The 23,347-nt window shown below is 35.4% G+C and overlaps 1 protein-coding gene across 9 annotated transcripts in view; it reads right to left on the reverse strand.

Moving 5' to 3' along the window:
• Nucleotides 1–23,347, reverse strand: part of LOC129239531 (MICAL-like protein 1) — a 234,199-nt gene that overhangs the window by 65,381 nt on the left and 145,471 nt on the right. For 3 of the 9 annotated variants that reach the window (XM_054875078.1, XM_054875077.1, XM_054875079.1), the window contains exon 5: nt 16,275–16,360. In XM_054875078.1, the coding sequence (XP_054731053.1) occupies nt 16,275–16,360 (86 nt within the window). The other 6 variants (XM_054875085.1, XM_054875082.1, XM_054875081.1 and 3 more) reach the window with 5 other exon arrangements.

Genomic DNA, 23,347 nt, shown 5'->3' on the forward strand with positions numbered 1-23,347 from the left:
CTTCCTGAAACATTTATGGAAAGTAATAATACAATTGGCGGCCGTCGAGCCGAATGTGTTGGTGCGTGTCTACCTTTCGGAAGACGTAGGTTCGAATTTTCATGACACACCGAAATGAATAACATTTTTTTTCTAATAGCGGTCGCCTCTCGGCAGGCAATGGCAAACCTTCGAGTGTATTTCTGCCATGAAAGAAATTCTCAAAAAAAATATCTGCCGTTCAAAGTCGGCTTAAAACTGTAGGGCCCACCATTTGTGGAACAATATCAAGACACGCGCCATAAATAGCATAATAATACATCTACAACAACAAGAATTAATACTAATTTCTTGTGACGTTATTTCAGAGAGAGAGAGCGATACACAAGGTGGCGCAAAATTAATCATCCAATTTTGTTTGATAGGAAAATTTTTAATGGTAGGAAGCTGTCTAGTTCCCAACTGTAAAATATGATTGATGGGTACGTCGAAATTTGCAAAAATTATAAATCTTCCGAAAAGGTAATTAATTGTGCGCCACCTTGTTTATTTGTACCGCATAAAATTAAGGGCATACAAATTTCAGTTTTACTGTAAAGTATAAATGCTAAGCCATTCCTTTTACTAACCAAACAAATATTAATCGCATTACCAAAAGATTGCCACAGCCAATGAAAAATGTCAAAGCAAAATTTTTGTGGTGAGTCATGCCACGAGAGTGCCCCTACAGCGTAAAAAAATCCTACACCGGCGTCATTACACCGCAGCTTAGCGCCAACAGCAGTTTGCCAGTACAAGTATACGCTTTCAGGCAACTGAGCAGTAAATTAAAAAAAAAAAAAACAAAAAAAAAAAAGAATTGCATCGATTGGTACAAAAGCAGGCCAACAGGGCAACAAACCGACGGACGGCAAAGCTATCGAAAGAGGCAGAGCGTAAGATTGGCATGTTTGTGGTACATTAACGAAATAGAATTTATAGCCACATGCCGAAGCACACCTTCGCTGCAGCGCTCATACATACACATTTATACGTATGTATGTATGTTTGTATGGATATAATCACTTCCCCACCACCCACACTCCAGAGTTACGGGTTGCGTTATGAGCAGCTCAACACGCAATACTTTTAATAAAATGGTAATGCGCCACATTTATGCAAAAATTTAATTCCAATCAAAAATAACTACACATTTTATCACTGAAAAGCCGAAACTAGCGCCACAAGCCACTCCCCAATTGCGGCCTAGACACGACGAGTATGGCGGTCATGCGTGTCGAGGTGGCCAACAAACAGCTAATGAGCGAGTCAACGAATCCATACAAATAAAATGGTACTTTTTATATTTTTCATTTTCTTTGCTTTTAATTCATCTGGCTTTACTATTTTTTTTTTTTTTTGCAAATGTTCAGCAAAAATGAAGAACTAGAAAATGCCACAAAGTCAAACTTCAGTGAGCAGCGAGTTTGCGGAAATTTTTAGAGCGATGAAATGTGAAAAATGTGCACGGCACTTTTAAGTGCGAATGCTAATTGTGAAACTGCTATAAGAAATTATATCTATAGTAGCAGTTTGCGGAATGAAAAGGGGAATAGTAATTAAGAAAAACTTCCTTTCTACGAGAGGCGGTTTTACGTTAGCCGAACTGCAAGGATATAACCACTTAAGGAGTGTCACTTCAGCAGCATTCGCCAAAAATTTTGGAGAATGCTTTATGATGCCACAATAATAACTACTATCAAATAGTTTACAATTAATGAAGTGAGCTTGGCGATGAAATATTTTTAACATTTCTCAAGGTCGAGGTTAGTTAACCGTCGGTTAGCTTGTAATGACAATTAGGTTTTCACCAAGGCCTGGGTAGCTGACGACGGACCACTTCGAAAATATAAATTCAGATGCTAGAAGAGTTACACTACAGTTTTATTTAGAATTATTTTATGTAATTTATCCTTGGTTGCAACACACTTCGTTTATTTAGGAACCCGCACTAACACCGATAACAATGCCAGCCTGGAAATCCAACGCAGAATCTCTCTTGCCAACAAGTGCTACTTTGGATTAAGTAGGCAAATGAGTAGTAAAGTCTTCTCTTGACGAACAAAACTAACACTCTATAAGGCTCTCATCATGCCCGTCTTAACGTATGGCGCAGAAGCGTGGGCGATGACAACATCCGATGAAGCGACGCTTGGAGTGTTTGAGAGAAAGATTCTGCACAAGATTTTTGGACCTTTGCACGTTGGCAATGGCGAATATCTCAGGCGATCGATGCGGTACCAGCTGGTGGTAGCACAGGAAGAGGAAGGCCTTGACGTCACTGTCGCCGGTTAGCACGAGAAAGAAACGACTGGCGCGTTTTGTTAAACTTGGTCAAAATCGCTGAAGCAGTTATCGCGCCAATTAAGAAGAAGAAGAGAATTCATCCGTTCCTGTCGTTTTGCATGTGCCATCTGTGTTTTGTTTATTTTCTCGAGCCCCGAAGGGGTTTAATTATTAGCATTGGCCAAATGACACGCCAGTGTTAGCGAAAATAAAAGGATGGTCTCAGTTTCCTGGGTAGAGAAGCAAACACATTTGTTGTTGTTGTTTTGTACCATTATAAAATATTCTCAATACATTTTATGTGAATACTATTGAAGGGACGGTCCTTGACCAGATATAAATCAGAGTCTTTCCGATAGCGTATAACCCACTGTCACCTCTCTTTTTTGGCATTTTCTTAAAGTATAATATCTTAAAAATATTGTGTGCAAATTTTAAGTGAATCCAACAAATACTTTTGGAGTTATTCAGGGCGCTCGGGCGTTCGATAGCAAAACTTTAAATGCATTTTCCTCAAAACTATGTTTTTTGAACTGGTGATCACTGTAACTTAAAAACCGCTTCGTAGATTTCAATAAAATGTACACTGCTTTTGAAAAACATAAAAAACTCGTGCCTCATCGAAGAATTTTTTTTTTAATTTCGATTATTTGTCGGTTTTTTCTCGAAAATATTGTTAATTTTGAAAAAAAGCTTCGATAAGGCACAAGATTATCTATTAATAAAACTAATTTCTCTTGTCCGATTGATTTCAGATGAATCTCCAAGGACTTGTGATGATTACCGCAAGTGACTTCTTGAGAAACGGGCTCCACACAATCTGCGATAACTTTTAAAATTATTATTATTATTTTTTTTTTTTAATTTTGCTAAAGTCAAGTCGAAATAAGATTTATTAATGCTATGTTTTTATTTTTCTGAAATAAAGTACATAATTGACTAGCAGAAACAAATTACAGTAGGTTCTGTTTTTATGCGGCTTTTTTTTATGCGGTTTTGAAATAGTGCGGTTTTTTTTTAAATTACAAAATGCATGTCGACCTATGGGGAATTGTACATATAAACAAGATTCTAAACCAGCTAAGCAAAAACTCATCACAGATTTCATCAGAAATGCTAACCCTACAAGTATGGAAGATATATAAAGATATAATTTTCAAAGATACAATATTTTGTTTATGCGATTTTATTTAATTATTTCAGATTCATGCGGTCTATGGAACGTATCTATAGTAATAATATGGGACTAGTGCCCTTTTTTATGCGATTATTTCAGATTTATGCGGTTTTAGCATTTGAAACGTATCTATAGTTTTACTATAGAACTAGTAGCTTTTTTTATGCTGTTTTTTCTTTATGCTGTTTCTTGCGGAACGTATCTACCGCATAAAAACAGAACCTACTGTATTTAAAATCATCATTTTTTCGGGCCTCTGATCACCTCTAACCAGAGTTGTTGTTGTGGTAGCAGCATAAACATTTCCCATACTTATGTACTCACGGGGAATGCTGCTGGAGTGACAGTCCTTGGCTGGATATAAATCCGGATCGTTTCGGTAACGTAAAACCAACTTTCGGCGAAACACATAAATCAGAGTCTTTCCGGTAGCATAGAGCTGCCTGTAGCCTCTGACGTAACCTCGATAGAAGATGTATTCGGTGAAATGTTGAAAAAAAATTGTTACAAATTTTCAAAATGTTAGTTTTGTTGTTGTTGTTGTAAACCATAAACATTCCCACAAATGTTTGGGCAATGCTGCTAAAGTGGCAGTCCTTGGCCACATGTAAATCCTAGCCGTTCCAACTGTCGTGAGAACACAGGCTGATTTTAAACTAGGCGGTTTCGATCGCCGAAAACTAGTGGCAGGTAGTGTATGGCCTGGCCTTTCAAAGCACAATGCATATGACACCATTTCTGAGTTAATCATTTAAAAGTTAATTGTTTAAAGTTTATTGAAACTTAGTAAGTTATATTCTTCTAACGAGGATAAGAAACATTATTTAACCGAATTTTATTAATTTTTTTCTGCATGCAATATAATTAAAAACTCAGCGAATTTAAACAGGAATAAAAATTAAAAAAACTAACCCTCTGTTGGACACCTTTTTTAAAATCTGCGGTTAGGCACCCGGGTTTGGCCTTTTTTCGTGTTGTTTGAGGATTCTTTTTAAAAGGTTATATCCATAAATCGATAGAAAATTAAGTTTTAGGAAGCTATCTGGAAGCTCAAGTCGTTAGCTATAATAGGTTAGGTTAGGTTTGGCAGCCGCATCGCACATAGAGACAACGATGCCACTTAGACCACGAAATAGGTCCGTTATGAGCCGCGGTGGCTGGGCCACATTACCCTCTTCATATTAAACCAACCTGAGCTTTTGACAAAGCGTAAAAGGTTGTTGATACCTAAAGTGTATAGATTATCTATATTCGTTAAGAAGTAGGATTTTAAAAATTTGGTTCCTACTTCTGGCTAGAGCTGGGCATGTGGAAAAAAGGTGCTGAACTGTTTCCAACTCCTCCTCATTTCTGCAGCTACGACATGCGTGTAAACGCCTAATCTCTTTGCATGATTTCCTATGAGACAATGTCCTGTGAGGGCCCCTACTAAGGTCCTGATTTGAAGTCTATTCAGTTTTGTAATACTCTTGGACATACGTAAATTTAGCCTTGGCCATGTTTGCCTAGCAATTTCACAGGTGTTAACGCCAATCCATCTTTGATTTGCAGAACTGATTAATGCCTGCTTAATGAGAAGCTTACAAGTTGCGAGAGGTATCTACATAAAATTACTTATGTCTGGCATACAGGTACCTTCTCTTGCAAGTTGGTCTGCCCTGCAGTTCCCTGGTATATCTCTGTGGCCTGGTATATCTCTGTAACCCAGCATAAGATTATACGATATTGTTTGGCTATCTCATTTAGAGATTGGCGACAACGCAAGACACGCCTTGATGTTGTTTGGAATGCATGCAGGGCTCGTAGGGCAGCTTAGCTGTTTGATAGAATGCAGATATCCGTTGATGATATTCTGTTTATCTTTAACCATTTGAAGGCTTCATGAATAGCGTTTATTTTCGCTTGAAAAACACTACAGTGATCCGGTAGTTTAAAGGATTCACTAATAGAAAGCTCTTCGCAAAATAACTCTGATCCTATACAGGTGTCCATTTAGCTATAATAGAAATATGCTATAATAGGAATATGTTAAATTCATATCTGGCCAGACCCGGCAGCCCAACCGAGGTTTAAAATTATCTTATTTATTTGGACAAGTCTACAAATTATTTTAGGTTCTTGTTATGCGAGGTGTAAAATTTCATGTCGAGGTGAGTTGTTTGTTGTTTTTAAGTCTCAAGTGAAATCCATTCCATTCTAATCACAACTTGGCATACTCACTTAAGGGGTTATATACCTTGTGTTTTTCAAAAAAATCAAAATAAATTTTATTTCTTTATCGTAAAGTACAATCCCTTGAGAACATTTTCCAAAAATTTCATAGAGATCTGAGCAATAGATCGAAAGTTACAGCGTTTTAAATTGTGCGTCGTCACGTCCTGAGCGTACGGCCTCATGCAGCGCTTGAAACTTTAAACGCGATTATCTCAAAAACGTGTTTTTCCAAAAATGCTTTTGCGGTGGACGCGATTGCAAAAAAAGTATTCAACCGATTTTTATACTTTTTTTTTTAAATTGTTCGTAATTGATGTCGCCTCTTAGTGAACGATCAACTTTTTATGTGTAAATTTTTATTTTGCAGATATGAATTTTTTAATGCCAATTTTAGGACTGTAGAAGTGGAGTTTTTTAAAAACATGTTCCTATTTTCACAAAAATCAAAATATTTAATATGTTGATCGTTCACTAAGAAGATATAACCCTATACTAATGAAATCTTTTCGATTTTTTGATTTCGGTTGACTTGGTGGACTTGAATCGCGTCCACCGCAAGCCTCTTCCAAAAAAAGGGTCTTGGGGGAAAACGCCATAACTCCGCCATTTTTAAATATTTTTACACAAACAAAGCCTTTTTTTTCTTTAAACATTGTAATATCCAATAATAAAAACTTTTATACAATAAAATTATTGCTACATATCTTTAAAAAAAACCCAACTTTCGCTAATTTCACCGGACCACAAGGTATATAACCCCTTAAATCAACTAAAATAACACTACTTTTCTGACACCATCAAGGCAGCTCAATTCCCACCGTTACATGACTGCGATGACAGCATAAATCCGTCTCAGGTAGCGCTTAAAATTGGTGCTGCTGTAGTGAAAACAACACCGACAATAATAAAACGTAATATTTTTTTCTGGTATTCCATACTTAATAGCCTATTTTGCTAAAATACGCACTGAAGCACCAAAATTAGCATACGAACATAACAAATATGATCCGCGAAAAGTTCTTAATAATAACTGCTTTGTTTTATAAGCACAAAAACACCTGAGAAACTAGCACTGAACACACAAACGCACACTTCTTTTACATATGTATGTATGTATGTACATGGGCAAACCTGCTTTCATAGCATCCTTTTTCAAGATAAACTAAGTATATGATTAAAATTTTTCTAAACTTCAGCTTATTAACAAACAGCATCAACTATGAATACTGGCTGTCGTCACCTTTAGCGCAGAAATATTAAAAATATATGAAAAAACAAGAAATCATTAAGTGTTTAACTGTTTTAGCCGCTTTGAACAGTTACGTGCATTAGCATAATCATACAAATTCAGCATTCCGACAAACAACAGTAAAAACACATCACTTTGGAGAATTGGCAAAAGTAAATAAATAATTTTCATATTCGCTTTTGACATTCTTATGCGGTTTTACGTTCTCTGGTTTTACATTAACACCTCTCAACCCTGTCGCGCTGCTTGACCACAAGCGAGCACAATGACTAAGCTGAGAAAATGTTCATGTGTAATGCAACCGACAGTTGGAAAAGACGACTTAGCTGCACACTCAACGTATTGAGATTTTATTAAATTATAGTTAAAATTTGTCAACTCGTTCCAAAGCACATTATGTTTCATATCAAATCATGAATGTCCCAGCTTTTTAACAACTTGGGGAAAACGGCCTTGTCATAGCTTATTCGCTATGAGCGCCAGCTGAGCACATACATACATACATACTTTTCCAATCAGTCACCATGGCTGGTGGTGGCGTCATTTCTTATCACTAGTAAACAACCATGATTGCTGTTTGTTGCGATAGGCGTTTATTGCCATTGCCATTGCGACATGTACGTACATATGTACTAACACATGCACAAACATACATATGTAAATTTCTGTTGCTTTGAGAAATTAGCAACCTTTCCATATGCATACCTGCTTTTATGATAATTACGAAATGAATCTTCCATTTGAAATATTTGCATGTATTTTTTGATTGTTTTCAAGTGAAGAGAATGTGCCGATAAATGTCTTGCTAATGAGTCACTACTGTTGGCGATCACATTCGAAACAGTCACAAAAGCTGCTCACCCCGCAGCGGAATGAACATAATTTCATATTTTTATTCCACATGCACATAAATTTAACAGAATAATTAGAAACGTCGATGAATAAGATGATTTCAACGTTGTTTACCTTCTTCAAGTTTTGTTGCCATGCAAAGCCGGCTAGTCGATTTGCACCAACTCCACCAATGCCACGTACCAATTAAATGTGAAAGGCTTCCAAGCGCAAGCAATAAAGCAATCTACTGTTACAGTTTTATCGAATTTTCATGTGCACTAAAATATATTACACTTTGTTTACCTACACTTCAGGCTGTTCCACCGCAGCCGACGCAGCTAGCGGATGCACTTTTTTAGGCAAGCCCAATTCGTTTAGCTTTTCCGTTTTTCTGCACAACCCTCCGATCGATCTTTCTTTCTTATTTTGCTCACTAACAAATTGCAATTGAGTTTTAGAATTTTCACTTTTTTTGTGCTTTTATATTTTTTTCACACTTTTTCTAAAAAATTATGATTTTTCTTCATTTAATTGTACTTTTTGCACTAAAATTTTTGTTTTGTATAAAATCAAAATAAGGAATGTCAGTGCGAAGAAGGTGGCAAATGCACCCACCCAGCAAATCACTTTCAAATGGACTGCTGGACAGATTGGAAATGAGAAAAGAGAATCAAAATTGAGAGTGCCATTTTGGCAAACGTATTTGACAGCTTCACATTACAGTTGTTGCTCGACTGAAGGTGACGCTGCCAGCTGGCTGTCAGTTAAGAAAGGTAGCTGCGACATCTACGGTGTATTGGGGTAACTTGTTTTCTTTATGTGGTGTGAAACTATGCTAAACTAGTTGTACTAACGCTCACCAGGTGGCGCATGTACATGTTTTATACATTGAAAGAGAGTCACTATCCACAGAGCGTTATTGAAAAAGAGATAATTAAAGCACTGTCAATGAAAAGAACTCTCTTGTTTTTAATGCGAAATTTACAAACCATTTTGTTGGTGTTTAGTAAGGCAATTAAATACCCCATTTACATTCATAGGTAATGATGCAGTGGAGCAAATGTGTAATCGGATAGCTGAAATTGGATTCCTTAGTGCTTAACTGAAGAAATCTGCATAAAAACTATATTTTCATGAGGTGAGGACAAAAAATCGCTTACCCCAAGCATTTAAGAATTAAAAAAAAAGTAGGAAGCGTTTCAATAATTTTCCAGCTAGTAAACTTTTGCAAACCCATACATGCACATGCATGCAGGAACATGTATGTATGTGTTATATGTACAACTGTATGTACACAAATCAGTTCAAATGAAATGCAATAACAACAAAAGCGGAAACTCTACTCAACTGCACGGCGGACGAAGGCCTCGTTCAAATGATGCCTTAAAAGGTCTTATGCCATAAAAACCAAACGCTGGAAAACTAGCACAGAAACTATGCAGGAAGAATAATATGAGAAAAATAACCATATCCAGCAAAGCGACAACAACAACAAAAATGTGCAACATGCGTGCGCAAGCACAGCAGAGATGCACGAGCCGATCGACAATGCAGCCGGCCGAAATATTTATGTGTGTTTGTATGTATGTATGTATGTATGTATGTATGTATGTATGTATGTATGTATGTATGTATGTATGTGTACATATCTACATCTATGTGACTTCTTGGCACGATCGCTAACAACAACAATCACTTGCATACCTACTTAGTTGCCGCCAGCAATGCACATGTTCTAGCCATTCGCCGCTGCTGCAGCCAACAACAGTTCGATGAGTTCTTGAGACTTTGGTTAAAATTCTGCGCATTTTATGGGGTTTATTGGCAAGAAGTTACAAGTATTTTGTTGCAACTAAACAGCTGAGAGGTAGGTTTTTGTGGTTGTTGTTGTTGTTGCTATTATTGTTGTTGAAGTTGCTTAAATGTTGTTATTGTACAAATTGTAGTGTGTGCTTGTATTGTGATTTCCTTTCGCTATGCAGTCAAGCGCTTCATTGAAACGCTTTGCCTACATTTTCTATGGCCTTAGCAATTTTTGTTGTTGCGTGTTTTTCTACACGCTGCTTTCTCAAAGAACTTTTTCAGCATTTTTTTGTTTGCGATTTTTTTTTGTGTTTGTTGGGATTGCAAACTGGGGAATTGTGCCAATGTGTTAGCAGGAATTGACTGCAGAACGCACAAGTCAAGGTAAGTCTAGATAAGGTATGGATGGATGCAGTGAATATATGCACTAATACATACATACATACATACACACACTTATTGCCACATATAAGCAATATATAGAGCGAGCAAGCCTTTAGATGGGTGAATTAGAATCTGGCCAAGTGTTCTATGATTTACAAAATTTTCAGCAGATAGTTAATTGGTTGCATAAAATACTAATAATAATACTTGCAAATAAATGTATGAGCTAAACTGAAAGAGAGTGGTTGCTCCCAACTACCGAATGCCGTAATTGGAGTCCAACCACGACCTACAGCAGATGAAGATCACCAGCATCCCCGTGAGACCCGCATAACACTGACACAATTACGTTCTGGATATTGTAGCAAGTTAAATTCACACTTATCCAAAATTGACCCCGACATTCTAAACATATGCCCTGCATGAGAAGGCAGCCCGCAAGACACTAGCCACCTTTTCACATGCCTTACTAAACCTACTCATTTAACACCCTTCTCCCTCTGGACCCAACCTGACAAAACAGCAACTTTCCTGCGTCTACCTTTCGATGAGTTCGACGAAGACGACCGGTGACCAGAAGGCACGGTGACGTAGGTCACTATTTAACCAAAATATTGAGCGGTCACGGATGTTTCTCGTTTTCACACGGAGCACACTTCGTTTTGTCCAAGCTGCAACAATGCAATAGAAAGCGTGGAGCACGTGTTCTCCTACTGTGATCGTTTCAACGAAGAACGCCGAACGGTTGAGTTAGTCTTTGCTGAAGAACTGAGCCCAGACAGGTTAATCGATAAAATGTGTGCATCACATGACTGTTGAAACGCAGTTAAAAGTTTTGCAAAGAGGATAATGCTACACGTACAATGCGCGGACTGGCAGCGCAAAACGCAGAGCAAAAAACAAATCAACCCTCGATAGGAGGTGGACTGTTTACGAACTGACAGCATAAGACGGTATAATATTACCGCAACATCTTCTTTGCTGCAGATGCAAAAGAAACCTCGATAGCGTATAACATCCATACGCCCACGCGAGAGGAAGCTGAGAGCATGCCACACATACCACTGGTATGACGGCACTGAGTCATTAGAAGTCGAGCCTATAGCATGAAGCTGGCTACAAATATGGTGGACCCAGACGTGGGTGAATAGTACTGGTCCATTTAATGGACACCGTTCTGGGAGATTTCCAAACCGCTTTCATAATACTGACTTTGGAGTTTTGGAAAATTATGGGCTACAGTGGTTCACTTGGCCAAAAAATAATTAAATAAGCTTAATACAGGGTTGCCCATATTCGACGGACCCATGTGTTTTTTTGGCTCTTTCCAATCGACGAGGCTTGTCCGCAGGCTTTACGTCAATTGAATCTTATACGGGAATAAATGCAAATCAATGCGGATAATTAGTTGTAAAGTGGTCCGAGCAATGCCCAACTGCTGAGAACGGCGATTTTGGGATGTCCTTGGCGACGCCTTGGTCGGTTTTGATTTGGCCTCTTTGGATTAGAAAGAGCATCACCAGTCGAAAACCTTTCGTGCAAACGTTTAATGGTGTTCTTAGAAGGCACACTTGTCACATTATTTAATTTTTTATACGCACGTTGAGTTTTCACAATTGACTTCTTTTGTTGAATGTAAATTTCAACAATTTGGGAGCGCTCGCGTGGCGTGTACTGCTCCATGGTAAAAATCTGCTTGGACTGACGCTTCCAACACGGTATGTCATTAAACGATCTGACTTCTCTGTCAAAAGATACAGGGTTCCCAGATGGGTCCGTCGAATATTGGCTACCCTGTATATGGGCTAAAGTAAAGCTTCTAGGCATGGAGTTTATAAATATTTAGAAAATTAAAGAGGAATTAAGAGAATGCCTGCTCTGCACCCTACAGATCTTTTGTGCTAACCTTTAAAAATACGTAAGATCACTCAAAAATCTTGGGCTATCAGACAAATAAGCAGGTTGGTTATCGTTGTTGTTGTAACAGCATAAACCTTCCCCATAAATATTTGAGGAATGCTGCTGAAGTGACAGTCCTTGGCGGGATAAACATCGGGGTTGTTCCGCTGATGTAGAACAGACTGTCGAGGGAACGACAGCGCTTTGGAGGGAGTCATGTTTCAAAAATCCTAGAGAATTTATTGAAACTAAATTTAAATTTAGCGTTCAAGCGTAGATAATATTACGTCAGTTTGGCTTTTTTCGGCTAGGGAAGATTGCTTACTAAACACAGCGAATTCTCGAAGATATAGGATTGAAACTGGCATGCCTCTACTCAAGGGTAGATTATTTGTGCGAGAACTCGAGCGCCTTCCAGGCAGGATTTCTGCAACAGAGAAGGCAGCAGTTTTTCTATATCCTGCATCTGGCTGTCATGCTTCACTGAAGGTCAAATGTTTCAGATTAGTGAAATGAAAAATTGTTAGAAATAACGTAAGACTCTGGGTCAACTCAACTGGATAGAATTTTAAGGAAATTAAATAGCGACTGTTATGGCGAAGCAGGACTTGGTATAACGAATCAGCGATATCTCTTTACACATATTTTTTGGTGATCTACTGAGGAAAATCAATGAATACTCGTATATCAGTGCCGTATTAAATGCCATAGATCAAACTAGGAATTTTTGCAGGGAATTGTATAGTCAGATGGCTAAGAAAGGTATTCCGCAAATCAGCGAAGCAGATGTGTCTACACAATCACTTTTTTGTGATACCTTAAACTTAACAAAAGATCGATATTTTCAAAATCGTTTAAAGGCTTGGCACTGGATGAACTCTGCGGAAATGGGCAGGCCACTTTTTACTGCGTAGAAGGAATCGAGAGGGGACCGATGACCTCGCTAATGCAGGTATTCATACGGTTTCTTCTTTCTGTAAACGGAACTGAATGCGGAACTAGCTCTGGAAACGTAGTCGATAGGGAAACACTCCACCTCTTACAAAACTGCCAAAGCTCTGCTAAGAACTTGGAATGCGAAAACTACTTTATTACTTATTTTGTCACTCTCTAGAAAAGACTGCAAAATATTGGTTGGAGTACTAACGAGTACAACGACATCACCGGAAATGCAATTGAGTGGAACGCGCAGGGCATCCGTCGCAGAGAAAGACCGTCAACACATGGAGACAGATGATAGAGATGGAGATGGCGAAGACGAATACACGAAATTAAATTACTGGCGCAAAATCGGGACCAGTGGAAAAATTTTGTTGAGGCCTATAAAAGGATAAAATATATACTGACGGGGGACACTGTCTTACCCCACATCACGCAGCCAAATTGGGGTTAGTGCAGATGCGTGCAACCCATGGAACGAAGCGAATGCTACTTTGGAACACATCGACAAATGTGCTGAGGATCAAGATATTTCTCATGCTTGAAGGATATTGCTGACCAAAGGCTGAAAAGCTTAATAAAACTCGCGAAGACATGCATTAAGAATTACATAAAATAATAATTGGCAACACAATTTTTTATAGATCATATTTTTACAGATCATCCAGCACTACCTAACCTAACCTGGCACTGAGTTATTAGACCAATTTTTGAAAATAATGGTTTATTTCACCTAAAATTTCTCCCTATAGAATTTATTAAGATGTAGAAGAGATGGAATGGATTCATTACCGGCTATGGTGATGTTACAAAGTGCACTACAGCTGACTTAGAATAATTTTGGTGCAGAAGTGTGGTCTGATAGAGTGAGCGTAGAAGGAATTAATGAATGTTAGAAAGCGAACTTAAAAAATTAAAAAACAAAATTCTCAAATAATATTTTCAAAAATAAAATTAAAAAAAAAACAAAAATAAAAAAATTAAAATTATAAAAAAAAATTAAAAAACTTAAATTTTTTTATAAATAAAATAAAAAAAGTTATGACAATAAAAATATTATTTTTGAAGCACATAGCCTCTTGCTTGCCAAAAAATAATTAAAACAATCACGAACGCGACTACTTCTAAAATTAAAAAGACTAAAATTTTTTAATAAAATTTTTTTTTTATAAAATTTTGAAAACGCACTTCATATTTTTATTGAAGGATATATTTTTTTTGAGGGGTATGATGATCTTTTTCTTTCAAAATTACATTTTAAAGCTGTTTATATATTTTGTTTGTTTATAATTTGAGTTTGGAGGATAAAAAGCTTCTTATTACGGATGATTTTCTTAAAATGTGAACAAAATTAATTTAATTTAAATATTTTTTTAACCTTTGTTGAATAATTTTTTTTATTTATAGTTAAAACTTTTCTTTGTAATTTGTTTTGTGTATTTTTTTTTTTGTTTTTTGTTGTTATTTATTTATTTATTGTATATTTTTTTTTGTTTTTTGGTTTTCAAAATAGCCCTATATAAATTTCTTAGGAGGATAAAAGCCTTCTTATATCCGGTGATTTTCTTAAAATGTGAACAAAATTAAATTAAATTAAAATATTTTTTTAACCTTTGCTCTAATATTTTTTTTATTTGTACTTAAAAATTTTCTTTATAATTTGTTTTTTGCCATTTTTTTTTGTAACTTTTTGTTTTTTTTTTTGGTTTTCAAAAAAGCCCTTTTAATAAAAATTTTTTTTATAAAATTTTGCAAATGCACTTCATATTTTTATTAAAGGATATATTTTTTTTTGAGGGGTATGATGATCTTTTTCTTTCAAAATTACATTTTAAAGCTGTTTATATATTTTGTTTGTTTATAATTTGAGTTTGGAGGATAAAAAGCTTCTTCGGATGGTTTTCTTAAAATGTGAACAAAATTAATTTAATTTAAATATTTTTTTAACCTTTGTTTAATAATTTTTTTTATTTATAGTTAAAGCTTTTCTTTGTAATTTGTTTTGTGTATTTTTTTTTTTGTTATTTATTTATTTCTTATTTTTTTATTTGTAGTTAAACATTTTCTTTGTAATTTGTTTTTTATAATTTTTTTTTTTTTATTTGATTTTGAATTTTCTTTTTTAAGAGTTTTATTAAGCTGCAATCACAAAATCGTTATTCAGTTGCAAATTGCGACCTTTAAAATGTTTGAGCTTTAATTATCAGATTTGTCTCACTGTGTTTAGTCCACATTTTGAATTATTATGTAATTTTAAATCTGAAAAACCTTGGAAAATAATGAGTAAACCGCTTCACTTCTTGAAAATTTAGTCACTCGACTCTAATGAAAATTCAAATAAATTTATAATGGTGGTGTGAAAACTCTATAAATTGTTTTATGCGATCTACTCAGCAAAGTGTTTGACCAATTAGTTGACTGTTAAAAAATCATTTTATTTCATAAAAAAAATCAGCTGCAATTGCGTCTAACCTAACCCCGAAAAAACGTTTTCTGCATATGCACATCCAAGCCCTTTATAAAGAGTTTTAATAAGCAGAATTTAGTTCCGCAGCTAACTTTCACAAATAATAACTGATTATAAAAAGAAAATGCAGTATGAACTTTTGGTGGTGGCCCTTAGCTATTAGCTATTATAAGAAAACATATATTTGAAACTTTCCAAAATTTTAAAAACTATTTACATACATACATATAAGATGGCACAAAATTAATCAACCTATCGGAACATTAACAATTTTTGCAAATGGCGTCGTACATCAGTCATTATTTGATATTTCTGAACTAGACAACTGCAGTATACAAACATACCTAAAATGAAGCGCGTAAAGGTCAACATAAAGATTTTCATCACTCAATATATATATTATTTTAATTTTTTTTTTTTTATTTAATAAAAAAGTTATTCAAAAACAAAATTGGATGATTAATTTTGCGCCACCTAAACAAATATTTTATTAAAGTCATTAAAATAATGTGAACTTTAAATTATGTAAACCAAGCAAAAATATGATACTTATAATACTGACATGAGACAGTTAACAAAAACAAATATATATGTATACATAAAAAATAGAAATATTAATGAAAACAGTGAATTGTTAGTGCGCGGAATGCATAAAAAATTTTCAAAACTAAAAATCGACTACATGAAAAACATACACAAATTGTTACAATGAGCAAATAACGAAAGCAGTAACTACTACAGGCACACAGCTATTAGTTATAAGTTTCTCATACGAGGTTATTTGTGCAACAAGTCGCAATTAAAAAATAAAATTAAATATTATTTTATACCTACAAATGTGCGATTATTCCTAATTTTGCTTTAAATGAAATTAAAATTTCTATGCTCAGTGCATTAAAGGAGTTCACACACACACCAAAAGAATGTGTATGCGGAGAGATTCTTGCATTATAGTAAATGGAGAGTTAGAAAGAAATCAAAATAGTGACAAAAGAGAAACTCACCTTCGGTGGTGGTCCGGCTGCTTTCGTGATTTGCGTCTTTTCCGCGGACGCTGTGGGTGAGGGGCGTTTCAGTCTGTTGGGTGAATCTGTAACGAAAAGAAAGAAGTAATAATTAGTAACAAGTCAGGGAATTAGTATTTAAATTTGACATATTTATAAAAGTAATTGAGATAACCAAAAGAATAACACAAATTCACACCTAATTGACAAACTCGTAAATTAATAAATTTTTTGTTGTTAAATTTTTAAGCATATCAGGATCAGGAAGAACCTCCACGGCCACCTCGAAATCAAAAGAGGCAACGCCAGTCTTGAAAGCAGATGAGAAATAGCTCTTGAAGACAGATGTTATTACAAAAGCATCTCGATAAGCCTCTCTCATATATAGCATATTGACACACATCTGGTCTCATTCGACGAGAAAGGGCTTTTCTTTACATAATAACTTATTTGGTGTGCGCCTTGAGTTTGTCCCAATTAAAGTAGGATATACACAAGTACATACATACACATAGAATGCATTATTGCTGGAAATTTGCCGAACAAAGTTTCGTATGTGCAACCAACTCAGTCACTTATACTCTCTACCTATTCTCCTACATGCCGAAGTAGAAATTACCCCATCTTAAAGTTGTGCAAATACGAATAATCCGCATACGCACCTGAACTCTAACTTCTCCTAACTCCATACATTCAATCGAGCGATTCATTCATTTCATTAATCAACTTTCCAAAACACGCACACAGCCACATACACACTCAGAAACAATTTCGCTACTTGTTAAATGAAATTTAATTCATTTGGCTACTTGCAATCAAAGCGAATATGCCAGGCATATGTGTAGGTATGTTTGTATGTGTTTATGTGCATGTCATATGATAGGATGATCGGTTATTCTTCATTTCTCATGGCACGAGCAATGGAGTGCTCAAAAAAATTATTTTTTGGAAAAAAAAGATGGGAGAGATCTGTTTTCCCCGGAGATATGCAGTGACTCACAGCTTATTTGATGCATGTACCTAGTACTTTTTTAGAAAAAAGAAAATGACTCGGTGTTTATTAAATTTAATAAAAAACAAAGTAGACGACTTGTAATGAGATATGTATGTACTGTTTACCTCTGCAGAAAGAACAATAACCAATAACAAAAACAAAGCCTGCTGAAAAAATTTAGGAACAAATAGTTTTCTCATCAAAATATGCTCACAGCTTAAATGATGCAGTGTATTTTATATTTTCTCTGAGAATGCAATAACGGTGAAATGTATTTTTATCAGTTTAGATTAGCGTCTTAAGTCATTCTTAAAAAATTGTTGTACAGAAAAGTTGAAAAAATTAAAATTTTTTAAAATGGGAAAACGGACCTCATTGGAAAGGGAAGACGATATTCGTCAGTATAAAGAGGGCAAAAGCCAACGAAAAATTGCAGAAATTGTTGCTATTAGTTCCTCAACTGTCGAGCACATTATAGAAAAGATTCGCCACGAAAACAGGATAGAAAATAAGGGCAGAACTGCACCAAATAAAACATTTAATGATGCAGATAAGAGGTGGATTGTTCGCAAAGTTAAAGAAAAATTCGATTTAAGTGCTCCAAAATTAACGAACGTAGTCGAAAAATACTTAGGCAAGATCTGTAACCCTGAAACTGTTCGTAGAGTTCTGCGCGAAGAAAATTTTCATTCAAGGACTGCCCGAAATAAGCCGCTGAGTCATGTTCGTAATAGAAAAGAAAGAATAGAGTTTTGCAGACAACATTTGAACACAGACATATTTCGTTCTGGGAGTACGTTGTTTTTGCGGATGAAAGCAAATTTTACCTCTTCAGGTCTGATTGGAAACCCTGCGCTTGGAGAAAACCAAACACCGCGCTTCAACCATGTAATTTATGCTCTACAGTTAAACACAGCGGGGGCAGTGTGATGGTATGGGATTGCATGTCCTATTCAGGCGTCGGAAATTTAACATTTATCGAAGGAAGCATGAATAAAGGATCTGCTGAAAGATACTTTAGTACAAAGTGCGGCTAAAATGGGCATTAGGGATTCGTTTAGGTTCTACCAAGACAACGATCCCAAGCAAACGTCTGGTATTGTAAAAACTTGGCTTATCTGGAACTGCCCACATGTAGTACAAACACCTGCACAGAGTCCAAATCTCAACGTTATTGAGAATTTGTGGTCACTGCTGGAAAATAAAATAAGAAACCACAATATTTGTAATGCTTCTGATCTGAAACGGGCACTACAGAAAGAATGGGATAAAATTAGTACCGATTAAAACTTATAGAATATATGAAAAGCTGTTCTGAATCAAAAAGGATACCTCACTAAGTATTAGAAAGTATTGAAATAGAAATTTTAATGTGTTTATGTTTTTTGAATACTTTTAATTTAGTGCATCATTTAAGCTGTGACCTCAAAACTGTAACTGAATTATTATAATTTGCCATATCTTTCTTGTGAAGAAACATTTTTTGTTATTAAATAAAACATGATATTTAAAAATAAAAATATATAGGATTCTTTTCTGTAATGGAAATACCATAAAATATATTTGATATTTTAATATTTTGCAGTACACATTTTCGGTTTCTACCTATTTCTGGCGATTAATTTGAGTTTTAAACCTTGGTGTATTAAGAAACTTACAGTAGAATTTTATTAAAAATGTTTTTGTGATACATTTGAAATCGTTATATCCCTCGATTACGAGTATTTTCTGGTCTTCCCTTGAAAAGAGGCGAAAAGACACATTTACTGAGGAGTGAGGGGGTTAAAATGCTCATCGAAAATGTTCCTCTTTGTTCTTTACATAGAACTGCTAAACACAATATATATCTAAAATCGAAAAAGGATCGCATAGTTACCGATGCCGAGGAGAATGCGAAAAAGTGTGACAACTTTAATCTCACCTATACATGTACTATATATTTTTATTTGCCCTCTCTAGCAAAATCAACTGTTCAAATCTTGTTATTTTAGTTGTTGTATAAAAGTGCTAGTATTTTTTGAAGTCAATTTTATACACAAACAAAAAAATGATTGATCTTAAGAACCATAGCGGAAAGAGTTGCGAAAATGTGGCCAACATCAGACCATTAATCGACTCTTAGCTACTTTGAAGGCATCAAATGGTTTGCTTATTTAACGGGGTTATGACGCCCGGGTTTGTTTACAACAGAGGCTTGCTTGCAACAGTCTTCACTTATAGTGCTGCGCTGCTATTTGAACAACGATTGATTGGACGAGTGTTTGAATATGAGTACATATGAAATGATCGTGCAGATGATCGTGCTTTGTTTCCCAAGTTGGAGATACCACTTCGTGGAAGGAGATTTCAGTCGCTAGAGGATATCAAAGAGAATGCGACGAAGCAGCTGAAGGCTGGAGGGTCTTAGCCACGTTGTTTGGCTAACCTAACCTAACCTAAGTGCACAATTAAATATACGTTTTTTCATAATCTGCTTGAGTGACATTTATTTGTAACAACAATAAGTTTTCAATATCATCATAAAAGCGCTACTAATCAAAAGTATAAGAAACGAATTCGATTAACTAAGTCGATCACCCTAAGCGCTCACTGTAGTCGCCTCGTCAGGTGCCATTTTCTTATGATCGCTGCAGTGGAGCAACTATTCATATATTTTTTTTTCCAACGAATATACTTCTACACACATTCATACACATAACTGTACATATATAAAAATATTGAAAAGTGTATAATTATTTTATTACGCTTCGCTTTGTGCAGCTATTTGCTTTTGTTGTGTGCGTACAACTGAACGATCCGTCAATTTATGTTAGCATGAAAAACAAAAAGAAATTGAAGTTTGAATGGGAAGTGTCAATTGGCTTTCCTCTTCCCCTGCAGGCTCATCTCTTTGAAGTAATATGTATTTTGTTTACATATATTATTAAAATCAAATTAATATCCAAATTACATCCGTTGATGGCGGCTTGATATGACTTTCACATAGAAAGATTAGCATGCAATGCTCGAAGTATAAAGGGTGATCCATGTACGACTATACGACCCAAACTAATATAAGTAAATTAAAAAGTTTTTTGGAAATTTAAATGTTTTTATTGTAATAAAATCTTGTTATAAACAATTTTTTACATTTGAGTTTTAAAACTTTTCGGAATCGCGTAATTTTCGAGACCTAAAAAATATAGGAAATTTGTATTCCCCGGAATTAGTACCCCCAGTACACACTACATAGCAACGGCGAACGTGAACGTGGTCTCCTAGTAGGCTATGAGGCCTCATCAACTCTTTGCAAAATAACCGATAATTCCAAAATTAACTGTCAAAATAACCGATAATTCAAAAATTAACTTGAGTTTGGCGCACCCTGTATAATTATCAATGCGTTTTTGGCCGTATGCATGTAACATCCATGAATTATGTGTGTATGTATGTATGCAAATGTATTCATATGCATATGATATGCTCACACTCATATCGAACTACACGTATTTGAAGCTTTTCACTCGGTTTCAAAGTTTGTAATTATAGTAATTTTTCAAAATATTTTTTATACTACTTTATGATGCTAACATTTTTACACTGTCATTTGTTGTATCTGGCCTGTTGTGTGTATGCGCATGTAAATTAATTTGCCTCGCTTCATTCTATACCCTCAACAACGCACCATCGCCTCATCTACTACGTAGGTATATGTGTGTGCGTGTGTGTATGCATGCATACCTGCCCCTAACGCCCTTTCAGTTTAACCTTCCCAATCGTATTATCGCTACCAATTCGTTATACACACACATACTCCTTTGTATATTTATGTCTGTCTGTATGTAGTCAAATGCATTTTTAATTTTTTTCCACTGTCGGTCTCAATTTTACATACTTTGCTGGTTTATTTTTTTGCTTTTATTCTATTATACTTTTTTAGGTTTGTTCGTTATTTTCGGCTTGGCTTATTATCTTTTGCTTTTGTGCCTGTTGTACGATTTATAGGCGTTTATTAGTGATTTGATTATCGCTCATTCATTACTCGCTGCGGGCTCATGAATACATACATACTCGTATATTTGTAGCTGTTGATGTTACTTGTATGTATTGTACTTCTTTTTTTCTTTTACGTAATTTTTATTATTAGAAATTAAATTGCATTCGTTATACCATTCATTATTATTAATCAAGCTCACCGAACCTACATAAGCATTCATGTATGCCTGAGTGTTTGTGCGCAAGCTGTCATAACAGCAACAAATCTGGGAAGGCGTACCCAAAATTAGCTTCTTTGATTTGGGGTTTCGAAAGCCGACCGTGATTGAAAATGAAAGTATTTTTCGTAGTTTGTATATACCTACTTTAGTTTTTGCATTCGCTGTTTTTTATTTTGTTAATCTAATTTTGAAATTTACCAAATTTATAATTTTTTTTAATTTCCAGTGCTTTTCGCTGGACGTTTCGCGTACAATAGACCACTAAAAAAATTCAAGAAAATTTCATTTTTTATTACAAAGTTTAATGACGCCTCAGGTGGCTTTGGAAATGCTTTGCGACGTTCAATTTATATCTACACATACGAGTACATACATACTGGCATATTGATAACTCAGAGCTGCGAACAGACTGCGGGTAAAGAATGAATGCCGTCTCTCTGTATTGAACATAATGGAGTTCGCACAACGGATAGCGGCTCTCAGATCGCCTCCTCTCATGGAAGGATCAGAGAGGAGTAGAAATGAAGATCCGGTATATTATTTTCATTAACTCTCAAAGAGAGTCAGTCAAGAGATAACTGTCAAGCTGTAATCAAAGCTGTTTGATGGACTGCTATGACTAACTTTCTTCTTTTAACAAATGCAAAGGTTCTGCAACAACAAAATGAAATGTGTGTTATGGGGGAGACATTGCGGCATTGCGGTAAACGAAGAGCTTACAAATGTGCCAAATAAAATACCTGCGACTGCACAAGTCTTGTTTATTAGAACAGATTCAAGCGTTTGTCGAAAAAGCCTTTACCACTGCAAAAAGTCTCTCCTGCCAGATTTTACAGTTTATGTGTAATTTTTCAGGCAGCTATGGGCATGTTAGCTTTATTTAATTTATTGTTTAAGATATTTGTTTAAGCGAGTTGCGTTTAATATTCTAATTTTTCACTTCATTCGTCTAGTAAATCTCTGTACTTCTCCGATGTTTTATGAGATGAAATTTACTACCGTCATGTATTATGTTACGCTCTTCTTCATAAGAGCAAGACCATTTCCGAGAGTCACCTTAGCCGCAAGGCTGACAAAAAATTTTTTAAACACTCATACCCAAATTCAAGACTTGATTAGTATTCTGTTGGGGACTAAGAGCTTAACACGTTCCCTGTCCCAATCAGTGATGGTAAATGTAGGGAAAATACCCTACATGTAGGGATTTTTGTCGAAAAATGTGGGTGTAGGGAAAAGAAGGACAGATGTTTTTAAATTCTGTAAATGTAGGGAATTTTCAAGAAGGATAGAAAAAAATTTAAAACAGCGGGGTAAAATTAAAAAAGTTCATCGAAAATAAAAATCCGCAGTAAGATTTCATGCCAGACTTCTTTTCCTTATGGCAGCATACTTTTAAAAGCGTTAATACGGCAACATTGCCCTTTTTTGTCTTCGTTAACGCTAGCACGATTTTTTCTGTGCGCGAAAATTGTTAGTTGTCCCACGTTTTCTGGTGCTTTTCACTTTTGAAGTAAGTTTGCAATTATTTTAGTTTTAGCTTTTTTTATATTTAAAATGCATATATTTTACAGAAATGAGCTCCTCCTCTTCAATTGACTCTTTGGAGGAACACCAGGAAAAACAATGTAGGTATCGGAAACAAAAGTTCGATAACAAGTGGCTTGACGACGACAATTTTAGTGACTAGTTTGAAGCTGTGGCTAACGATCCATTCAAATGCAGATGCACTGCCGAAACAAAAATGCACCAAAAAATATGAAGGCAATTAAAAAAACATCTAAAATAAACAGCTTTTTTTAGAAAAAGCGAGTAAACCAAATGGTTCCAGAAATTTCGAAATAAGACGTAGCTTGTTCTTCGCTGAGCATAATGTTGCGCTGCAA

The sequence above is a fragment of the Anastrepha obliqua genome, chromosome 2, assembly GCF_027943255.1.
Source record: "Anastrepha obliqua isolate idAnaObli1 chromosome 2, idAnaObli1_1.0, whole genome shotgun sequence".
In the NCBI taxonomy this organism is placed as follows: domain Eukaryota; kingdom Metazoa; phylum Arthropoda; class Insecta; order Diptera; family Tephritidae; genus Anastrepha; species Anastrepha obliqua.